Below are 11,284 nucleotides of genomic sequence, written 5' to 3' on the forward strand. Positions count from 1 at the left end.
CCCAGAAAGTAGAGGTCTGTCAACTCAACCTTGGTTTCTCCTCTTAGCATTCACTCAGCCCTGGGTAAAATCAGTAATACCATTAATACTAATAAATTGCTAACATGTATTAAGTGCTTCCTACGTGCTATGTGCTAACTATGAGCTCATCAGCCAGCAGCTCAGACAGTCAGGCTCAGTCACCTGACCTAAGCCTTGTTTGGCAGTAGCAGCTGGAACGACAGCCTCCTGTGACCTCCCATGAGCCTCAGTGATTGGCGAATCTGCCCTCACCTGCCTTGTGGTAGAACGATTCCCTCCTGGGTCAAAAAAAGGCTGGGCGTTCCCTAGGAATAAAGAAGGACGAGCACTTGGGTGGTGAGGCAGCTATCTGAAGAATTCCACTTTTTAACTTTTGTATTTCATCTTCTCCAAATGGATTTAAACTGCTTATAATAACGCACACCCCCCCACCCCAGCCTATCCACCAAAAAAAAAAAAAAAAACCAAAAAACTAGATAATATAAAAAATATATATATTTTTTAATCTGGAGGAAAAGAAAAAACAACATCAACAATCTCCAGTAAGTGACTAAAGTTCAGACTTTCAAAAAAAAGAGAAAACTGAAAAATAGAAAACTTCAGACTTTCAGACTGAATGTGAAAGCAAAAAAAGCCAGAAAGGAGCAACTCAATCAGGTTTTGTGGTTCTTGTTTGCAGCATGCTTATTCCTCAGGGGAAATAAAGGTTTTCCTACCACTAAATTCTAAAGGATATTTCTATGGGTTTTTATAGAGTGACATTGAATGACTTAAAGACTCATTTATTTATAGGAAATTCCATTTACCTCATTCGACAAGTATTTCTCAAGTTTCTATAGTAAGGCTCTGTACTAGCCCAGCACAGTAAATATAATACTGATTTAGCTAAAAAATAAAATCTTCAGGACCAGGCCTGGCACAACAGTAGCTGCTGCAGCAGCCGTCACTGAATCCATGTGGCTCTGTCGTGGTGACATTTTTACCTGGAGAACGTAAGTCAGCTGCCCTCCAGGCAAATGGTCCGTGACAGCGGTTCTACACAGGATCATACTCATACAGCAGTGAACTTTGGTGGCTGAATTTGATCAAGAATAGAATTCAGAGGGTGTAAAAAATGGATATATAGGTAGGTTCATGTTCTGATGACACTCTTTCTTAAAGGTCACTTTTTCTTCAACTAAGCCACAGATAAAAGAAACTTCAGCCTGAGAGAACCCCAAAAGTGAAGGCCAGACTTTCTAATCTCCTTTATTCAGGGATGTGTTGAGAGAAAGAGGGCTGACCACGTGTGTAAAATGCCCGCCACAGTGCAGTGCCTGGCAGAGCACAGTGGTTCAGTCAGCGTTTGTTCATTTTCCCCTCTTTCTTGCTCACTAGAGGTTTTCTTTTTCTTTGTAATTGAAGTATGGTCATCATTTACAATGATGTTGAATGGTTTGCTTAGAAACGACCCAAGCTCATTCTGTCACTTTTGAGGTTGTACCCAAGTACTGCATTTTGAACTCTTTTGTTGTCTATGAAGGCTATTTCTTCTAAGGCATTTTTGCCCATAGTACTAGATATAATGGTCATCTGAATTAAATTCACCCATTCCCGTCCATTTTAGTTCACTGAGTCCTAAGATGTCCATGATCAGTCTTACCATCTGCTGCTTGACCACGTCCAGTTTACCTTGATTCACAGACCTAACATTCCAGGCTTCTATGCAATATTGTCCTTTACAACACTAGACACATCCACAGCTTAGGACTGTTCCTGCTTTGGCCCGGCTGCTTCATTCTTTCTGGAGCTATTAGTAATTGCCCTCTGCTATCCCCCAAAGCATATGGGAGGAGGTCTTATCTTGGTGTCATATCTTTTGCCTTTTCAAACTGTTCATGAGGTTCTCTAGGCAAGAATACTGGAGTGGGTTGCCATTTCCTCCTCCTGTGGACCACATTTTGTCAGAAGCTCCACTATGACTGCTCTGTCTTTGGTGGCCCTGCATGGCATGGCTCATAGCTTCATTGAGTTATGCTGGCCCCTTCGCCACGACAAGGCTGTGATCCAGTTTCAGGTGAACAGCAAAGTGATTCAATTATACATAACTTTTTTTTTTCTGGTTCTTTTCCATTGTAGGCTATAACAAGGTATCGTCTAGAGTTCCCTATTCTATACAGCAAATTCTCTTGTTTATTCTACATATAGTGGTGTGTACACCAGAGTTTTTCTTTAGTTTGGTTCTGCTGTTTTACTTTTTCCCAAAGGAGCAAAGATTATAATGTACACCATCGGCACAGAGGACTTTCAGGACATGGGCCTGACTCACCAGAAGGGCTGGATCCTATAGACACATCTTTTCTTCCAAGAGGAAAAGAAGGGAAGACTGAGCCAAGGCTGTTCAACCAGAAGACATCAAACAACATCAGTAACGTGAGTGTAAACACCTAGGTAGGCGCTTGGTCCAAAACCCCACCTGGAAGGTGCTCCCATCACAGTTGCCATGTCCAGTTGTATAGACTGCTTACTAGACAAGGCCAACTGCAAAGGGGGCAGTGAGAGCTCAAATCCACTCTGTGGTTCACTCACTATGCCCTGCATCCCAGTAATGGGTTGCATCTTTCTGAAGCAGGGGGTACCCTTTTCTAATTTCTACAAAGGTACTAGAAGGAAGCTTAGTTTTCCTACACTTTCATATCATTTCCGACATCAAATGTGTGAAGGCTTTTCCCACATCAACCAATTCTTCAGCTCTCTGGAGACCAACCAGGTGACCTACAATTCTACTCTGACGCTAACTACCAGGAATTAGCACAGACCCCACAGGTTAAGGGCTCAGTCCCACATGCCTGTTCCACTTCAGCCACCAAGTCTCAGGTTGTCACCTGTACTTCTGATCAAAAAGCTATAAATAGGGGGTTCCTACAACCCATCCTCAGTTTCAGTAATTTGCTAGAATAGCTCAGGAAACATTTACTTACTACTACTGATTTATTACAAAAGATATTTTAAAGGATACAGTAAGTCCCCTACATACAAATGAGTTTAAGAGCATGTTCATAAGTTCAGTTTGTTCATTAAGTGCAATAAAGTTAGCCTAGGTACCCAGCTAACACAGTCAGCTATATAGTACTATACTGCAATAGGTTTGTAATACTTTTCACACAAATAAAGTAAAGTGAAGTCGCTCAGTCGTGTCCGATTCTTTGCAGCCCCATGGACTGTAGCCTACCAGGCTGCTCAGTCCATGGAATTTTCCAGGCAAGAGTACTGGAGTGGGTTGCCATTTCCTTCTCCAGGAGATCTCCCCAACCCAGGGATCAAACCCAGATCTCCTGCACTGCAGGCAGACACTTTACCATCTGAGCCACCAGGGAAGTCCTTTCACACAAATAATTCATAACAAATACAGAAACAAAACATTTTTATTCTTCCCTAAAATTGGCCGGCAGTGCTTGAGACCTGGGTTCAATCCCTGGGTCAGGAAGATCCCCTGGAGAAGGGAATGACAACCCACTCCAGTATTCTTCCCTGGAGAATCCCAAGGACAGAGAGGAGCCTGGCGGGCTACAGTCCATGGTGTCCCAAAGAGTCAGACACAACTGAGCGACTAACACTTGAAAAGTAGAGTAGAACAGTGCTGGCGTACGAGGGCTGGCATTGGGTGAACATCCTGGTCTTGCAGTAAAGATACTGTACTACTCTATCAAATTGTAAAGTACACAAAAGCACAACCACTTGTAGAGGACGCATGCATGTGACAATGTACACCAGACACGTGAACTAACATGTGATTGGACATGCAAATGCATGTCCACATCTTTGGAAGTTCACAACTTGAAGGTTCATATGCAGGGGACTCACTGTCCACGTGAACAGCGAGGAAGAGACACACAGGGCAAGGCCCTGACGGGTCCCAAGCACAGGTGCTCCTGTCCCCTTGGAGTTTGGGATGTGCCACCCTCCTACCACACAGATGTGTTCACCAGCCCTGGAGCAGTCTGAACACATTTGGTTAGAGCTTTTATGGGGGCTTTGTTACACAAGCAGAATTGATTAAGTCACTGGCAAATGGTGATTAATGCAACTTCTAACCCTTCTCCCCTCCTCTAAGGTAGTGGGAGGGGCAGGGGGCTGAAAAGTCCAATGTTCTGATCATGTGATTGGTTCTCCTGGTAACCAGTGCCCCTTTTCAGGGGCTTTCCAAAATAATGGTATTAACATAATCTCAGGTGCTGTTGAAAGGGGCTTGTTAATGAATAACAAAAGACAATCCTTTCATGTTTATGCTCCAGAAGTTACAGGCATGTCTCTCATTTTATTGTGCTTCACTTTATTGGCTTCACAGATAATGTGATTTTACATATTGAAAGTTCAAGCAAGTCTATCAGCACCATTTTTTCGAACAGCATTTGCTCATTTCATGTCTCTGTGTCACATTTTGATAATCTCGAAACATTTCAAGCTTTTTCATTATTATTGTATTTGTTTTGGTGATGTGATCAGTTCAGTTCAGTCGTGTCCAACTCTTTGCGACCCCATGGACTGCATGCAGCACGCCAGGCCTCCCTGTCCATCACCAACTCTTGGGGCTTGCTCATACTCATGTACATCGAGTCACTGATGCCATCCAACTATTTCACCCTCTGTCATCCCGTTCTCCTCCTGCCTTCAATCTTTCCCAGCATCACGGTCTTTTCCAATGAGTCAGTTCTTCGTAACAGGTGGCCAAAGAATTGGAGCTTCAGTTTCAGCATCAGTCCTTCCAATGATATTCAGGACTGATTTCCTTTAGGATGGACTGGTTGGATCTCCTTGCAGTCCAAGGGACTCTCAAGAGTCTTCTCTAACACCACAGTTCAAAAGCATCAATCCTTTGGCACTCAGCTTTCTTTATGGTCCAACTCTCACATCCAAAATGACTACCGGAAAAACCATAGCTTGGACTAAACAGACCTTTGTTGGCAAAGCAATGTCTCTACTTTTCAATATGCTGTCTAGGTTGGTCATAGCTTTTCTTCCAAGGAGCAAGTGTCTTTTAATTTCATGGCTGCAGTCACCATCTGCAGTGATTCTGGAGCCCAAAAAAATAAAGTCAGCCACTGTCTCCACTGTTTCCCCATCTATTTGCCATTAAGTGATGGGACTGGATGCCATGATCTCAGTTTTATGAATGTTGAGTTTTAAGCCAAATTTTTCACTCTCCTCTTTCACTTTCATCAAGAAGCTCTTTAGTTCTTCATTTTCTGCCATAAGGGTGGTATCATCTGTGTATCTGTTACTGATATTGATGCTAAAGTGTGATCAGTAAGTGATATTTGATGTTACCATTGTAATTGTTTTGGGGTATCATGAACCATACCCATATGAGATGGTCAATTTAATCAATAAATGTGTGTGTTCTGACTGCTCCACCAACCAGCCGTTCCCTCTGTTCCTTTCCTCAAGCCTCTCCCCCACCCCCCTTCCCCGAGACACGACAACATTGAAATCAGGCCAGTTGATAACCCTGCAGGAGCCTCTAAGTGTTCATGTAAAAGGAAACGTCTCCTGTGTCTCACAACAGCGAACAACAACTCATGTTTCTCAATTTATATCAAAAGCTAGAAATGGTTAATGAGGAAGCCACGTGGAAAGCTGAGAGGGGCCAAAAAGCTTGGCCTCTTGCACCAAATGGTTAGCTAAGTTGTGACTGCAAAGGAAAAGTTCTTGAAGGAAATTAAAAGTGCTACTCCAGTGAATACATGAATGGTAAGAAAATAAAACGGGCTTATTGCTGATATGGAGAAGGTTTTAAGTGGTCTGGATGGAAGATCAAACCAACCACAACATTCTCATAAGCCAAAGCCTAAACCAGAGCAAGGTCTTAACTTTCTTCAATTCTGTGAAGGCTCAGAGAGGTGAAGAAGCTGCAGAAGATGAATTTGAAGTGAGCAAATGTTGGTTCATAAGGTTTAAGGCATGAAGGTGAAGCCGCAAGTTATCCAGAAGCTCTAAGATAATGAAGGTGGCTACTCTAAACAACAGATCTTCAATGTTGATGAACAGCCTTATGTTGAAAGAAGATGCCATCTTGGACTTTCAGAGCTGGAGACACATCAATGCCTGGCATCAAAGCTTCAAAGGACAGGCTGACATCATGTTAGGGGCTAATGCAGCTTGTGACTTGAAGTTGAAGCCCGTGCTCATTTACCATTCCAAAAATCCTAGGGCCCTTAAGATTTATGCTAAATCTATTCTGCCTGTGTTCTGTATGTAGAACAACAAAGCCTGGATGACAGCTTATCTGTTAGCAACGTGTTTTACTGAGTATTTTAAGCCCACTGAGACCTACTGCTCAGAAAAAAAAAAAGATCCCTTTCAAAATATTACTGCTCGTTGACAATCAGCTAGGCCAGCCAAGAGCTCTAATGGAGATGGACAAAATTAGGGTTGTTTTCATGCCTGCTAACACAACATTCTGCAGCCCACATATCAAGGAGTCATTTTGACTTTCAATTCTTATTTTTTAACAAATACACTTCTTAAGACTATAGCTGCCACAGTTAGTGATTCCTTGGATGGATCTGGGTAAAGTCAATTGAGAACCTTCTGAAAAGTATTCACCATCCTAGATGCCATTAAGAACATTTGTGGGGAATTCCCTGGTTGTTCAGTGGCTAGGACTTAACACTTCTACTGCTGCAGCCCAGGTTCAATCCCTGGTAGGGGACCTAAGATCCCACATGCCTTGTGACACGGCAAAAAAAGAAAGAGATTACAATTTGTTGAAGGCTCAGATAATAGTTAACAGTTTTTTTGCAATATAGCATTTTCAAATTCAGGTATGCGCACTGTTTTTTTAGACATAATGCTACTGCACACTTTAATAGACTACATAAGTAAACATAATTTTCATATGCCCTGAGAAACAAAATATTCATGTGATGTGCTTTATTTCCCATATTCACACTGTTGGGGTGGTCTACAACCAAACCCACACTATCTCTGAGGTACGTTTGTGCAAGGGTTTTAGGAGCTCTGTTCAGAGGCTAGGTTCAAAGACCAAACATATATTTCTTATTTTGTCACAATATTACAGGTACTAAGGGGGGTAGTCATGGCCTGACTGTGCCATCCCGTTAGAAAGAAACACTATATTGTCCCAATCCTTGGGGAAAGGTGAAAACTGACATAGCCATGGTCATATGCTTGAAGTTTCCCAAAAGCTAGCAAATGATGCAACAGTGAATACAGCTGGCTTTGATTTAAACTAGTTAATCATTAATTGTGGCGATAGCAATCTGTCAAAGGTGAAAACTGCTTCACTTTGATCCAGCTCTTGTAGATGATGGTTTAGCATCAAAAAAGGGGACAGGATTTCCCTGGTGATCCAGTGGTTAAGAATCCTCCTGCCAATGCAGGGGACATAGGTTGGATCCCAGTTCAGGAAGATCCCCCATGTCACAGGGCAACTAAGCCCGAGCACTGCAACTACTGAAGCCTGCACTCTGAAGCCCAGCTCTGCAACCAGAGAAGCCACCCACGAGAAGCCCACTCTCTGCAACTAGAGAAACGCCTTTGCAGCAAAAAGACCCAGCACAGCCAAAAAGATATAACTAAATAAAAAAAAATTTTTGTAATTATTTAAAAAGGGGGGGCAGATCATCAAGCACGTTCTATTTCTCTTTTCTTCTATGAAATTATACCTGAAATTATATCAAAGGCTGAATCTTAGGATCTCCCCTCTGGCTCCACACTCTCTGTCTAATTCATTTGCTTCATCTGGAACCCATATAAATTCCATTCTAAGCCATTCTGTCTTGTTCAACATAATCTCCCTTTTCTTCTGTTTTCTATTTTTATTTGTTGGCTATTGGGATCTTAGTTCCCTGACCAGGTATTAAAAGTGCTGAAGTCACTTTCAAAGTGAAAGTGACTATTGAAAGTCCAGTCCTAACCACTGGACTGCCAGGGAATTCCCGAAATAATCTCCTTTTGATTTTTTTTTTTCCCTTGCTTTCTACTTTAAAATGTTCCCTTTCCTTAATTTTCCCCTTTAGGAGATGGAATTGATTGAAAAAGCCAAGAGCAGGAAAAGGGCCAAGACAGATAAGTCCAAGGCACCCAAGAGGGAAAAAGAAGGAAAACTTCGTGAGGAAGCAGAGGCTGCTGTTGGTAAGAGCCCATCCGGGAGAAGACACCTAATGGGAGCCGGAAGGTGTCACAGAGAATCAGCATGGATCCTATGGGACAAACTGTCTATGCTGAGTCTCCTTGATGACCACAGCTAAGATGGTGTTGCGCCCTTACTTCATGTCAGTATCTTGGGAGACAGGGATAGAGGAAACTGGGGGACCTGGAGGCCTGTAATTAACAAGAAAGGAAATTACAAAAATAATACCAACACCTACTAAATGAACACGCAGTGTATTAGTGATAGCTTACGGCGAACGATGTCAGATTCTTGATCTCCAAAGAAGACTTAGCTTTGGGACCAGGCTTGATCACTCAAAGGGACAAAGAAAGCTTCTGACATAGACATCAGAAGGAGGGTGGAGAGTGCCCCACTCGCTAGTCTTAGGAAGGGAATTATATACTTTTTAAATTAGTTATTACAATAAATCAAACGAATGTCTCAAGGTTGTAAAGATCTTACTAGACCCACTCCCATAATATACATTTTAAGATAACAAGATTAGTCAGAAGGTTTTTCAGGAAGGAGAAACATGTCCTCAAGCAGGATACATTATTGTTATATAGTCCTTACTAAGGAATGTAGAAAAAAACATTTGTCATTTCCTCCTCAAGAATTCCAGGCCCCTATCTCCTCCTTGAGAGCCCCAGACCCTTTTTCCTCCTCAGGGACCCCAGACTTCTTATCAACCTGCCTAGGAATTGACTCTCTCATTAGGAGCTCTGCATTTATGATGTCATGAAATCCCCACATATCCTTAAAGCAAGCACCATTATTATATCATGTGGAGAGGCTGGCTGATTTGAGGAACACTGAACAGTAAAAAGTGGTGGACCCAGGGTCTGAACCTGCCATTTGATTCCAAACTCATGCCTTTCAAACCCTGCCTCTATGAATAATAAACAAGTCACAAGCTGAGAATTGGGCCATGAGAGCATTTGGGAGGGAGAAGTTTGCAGCATGCTCTGAATGGTTACTCCAGCTACCATTCTTCCTCTTAGTTCATTGTGTTGCACCTCACTGGGAATTCAGGTGCCTATGCTTCTGAGGACCTTCTTTCTCTTTAAATTAACTTTTATTGGAGTGTAGTTGATTTACAATGTTGTGTTCTGAGGACTTTCTTTAACCTGAAACCTACACTCATTCCTTCCTGGCCATGTGAAGACCCTCAAAACAAATCAAAGGCCGTAGCAACGAATGACACTGCATAGCCAGCCTCCTGGGCCAGATTTTTTTTTTTAATTGAAGTGTAGTTGACTTACAATGTTGTGCCAATCTCTGCTCTACAGCAAAGTGACCCGTTTATACAATATAGACATTTTTAATATTCTTTTCCATTATGGTTTATCACAGGATATTGAATATAGTCCCCTGTGCTATATAGTGGGGCTCTGTTGCTTATCCAGATCTATTTTTGAGGTCTGCTTTTTAAAGTCTTGCTGCATTTACATTGCTGTAGCCTGTAACTTGGTAGCATTGGCAGGACTGGAAAAAGAAATACTTGTGGCCCCCAGTGGTGAATTGAGAAAGAAGCCCTAGAGTATGGAAGGCTCAAACTGTGCCAGGTTACAAAGTTGCAACCTCAAGCTAGACTCTTGAGGCATGATTTTCCAGCTGTGCCTGTAGGTCTTCTTCCCTCCAGAGAGCCTTGTCCCCACCATAGGTCAGGGTGAATCAGAACTCTTTTAGTAGCAAGACTGCTGATTACAGTTGAGGCAGGTTCTCAAAGGGTGGTCTATGGGCTGTGCTGTGCTAAGTCGCTTTAGTTGTGTCTGACTCTTTGTGACCCTATGGACTGTAGCCGGCCAGACCCCACTGTCCATGGGATTTGGGTTGCCATGCCCTCCTCCAAGGGATCTTCCTGACCCAGGGATTCAGCCCACATCTCTTATGTCTCCTGCATTGGCAGGCGGGTTCTTTACCACTAGCACCACCTGGGTCTATGGACTACCCTTCTCAAAATCTTTGGAGTGATAGCTAAAATGCAGATTCCTACAAAATCAGACTCTAAGGGCGGGCTCAGGTATCTGCACACAGATGATCCCATTGCACATGGGAGTTTTAAAGTCACTGAAAAGGATACAGAGATCATGTTTATTAGCTATGCCTCTATCCCCAATTGTTCCCTCCTAGGAAAGTCAAAGGAATCAAAAGCTGAAAAGAAATCACAGCTAATTTCCAAAGGGAAAAAAACAGGAGCCAAAGGGAAAAGGACACGGAAGGAGGGGAATCTGGAAACAGCTGCGGAGCTGAGTGGGCCTGATGGCATTAACTCTAAGGAAACCAAAGACCGCTCAGGTGGAGGTTTCTTCCGCTCAGGCTCTGGTGTAGAGGACCCTTGGGTCTCTTCCAAGGTTGAAGCTCCTGAGAGCCAAGTTTCTATAGATGGAAGGTCATCACCCACCCAGACTGCAGCTGTCCCTGGAAACATGGAACCTGAAGAAGAGAGAAGCCACGAGGACCCTTCCAAGGTAGGCTTCAATATTCTCACTCTGGCCAAAGGGATCTCTGTCCTCACTGGTACAATTGCAGAGGTGGATAAAACTTCCCCGGATTATATTAAACTGCCTAATTTTATTTATTTTACTTTGTTTTTTCTGACCCTTTAAGATGCCAGATCTGATAAAAGACACTAGGGTGGCAAAGTCCCTCTGAAATGAGACATTCTGTGAGGCTCCCGAACTGCCAGGCCATGTACCCACCCCTCATGAGCAGAAAGGTGGCACAGCACTTGTCTGTGAGAAGTACAGGCCTCACAGTTAAAAGGAAAGGTGAATTCAGGCCTCAGAGCCAAGCACATATTCTTGACTAAGCCAGGAGTTTATGCACGGTTTGCCTCCCCAACACTGTAGAAATTCCTCCATCCCTAATCTGCTTTACTGTGGCACAAAGCTGGGCCACAGGCAACTTACACACACACATCTATCTGCCTTTTCTTTGAACACTGCAAGCATACCCACAGCTAAACCACCGGTTAAACTCACAGAAGTTACATGCAAACAGGAACAATTCTGCTGAATTTCATTTAATCTCTACAGCCACACTCGTGACCCAGGTACGATGCACCCCATTTCATACACCTACAAGCTAAGATTAAAAGGGTTAGAT

General features: G+C 43.0%; 1 protein-coding gene across 5 annotated transcripts in view; it reads left to right on the forward strand.

Moving 5' to 3' along the window:
* Window positions 1-11,284, forward strand: part of KIAA2012 (KIAA2012 ortholog) — a 126,127-nt gene that overhangs the window by 108,039 nt on the left and 6,804 nt on the right. For 4 of the 5 annotated variants that reach the window (XR_003514882.1, XR_003514885.1, XM_027564505.1 and 1 more), the window contains 3 exons: window positions 2,268-2,433; window positions 8,043-8,157; window positions 10,310-10,647. Coding sequence is in view for 3 of the 5 variants with exons in the window: in XM_027564505.1 (XP_027420306.1) it covers window positions 2,268-2,433; window positions 8,043-8,157; window positions 10,310-10,647 (619 nt within the window). In the remaining 2 variants the exon portion in view is untranslated. The remainder of the gene's footprint in view (window positions 1-2,267; window positions 2,434-8,042; window positions 8,158-10,309; window positions 10,648-11,284) is intronic. The other variant, XM_027564515.1, reaches the window with a different exon arrangement.

Source organism: Bos indicus x Bos taurus, chromosome 2 (assembly GCF_003369695.1).
Source record: "Bos indicus x Bos taurus breed Angus x Brahman F1 hybrid chromosome 2, Bos_hybrid_MaternalHap_v2.0, whole genome shotgun sequence".
Classification (NCBI taxonomy): Eukaryota; Metazoa; Chordata; class Mammalia; order Artiodactyla; family Bovidae; genus Bos; species Bos indicus x Bos taurus.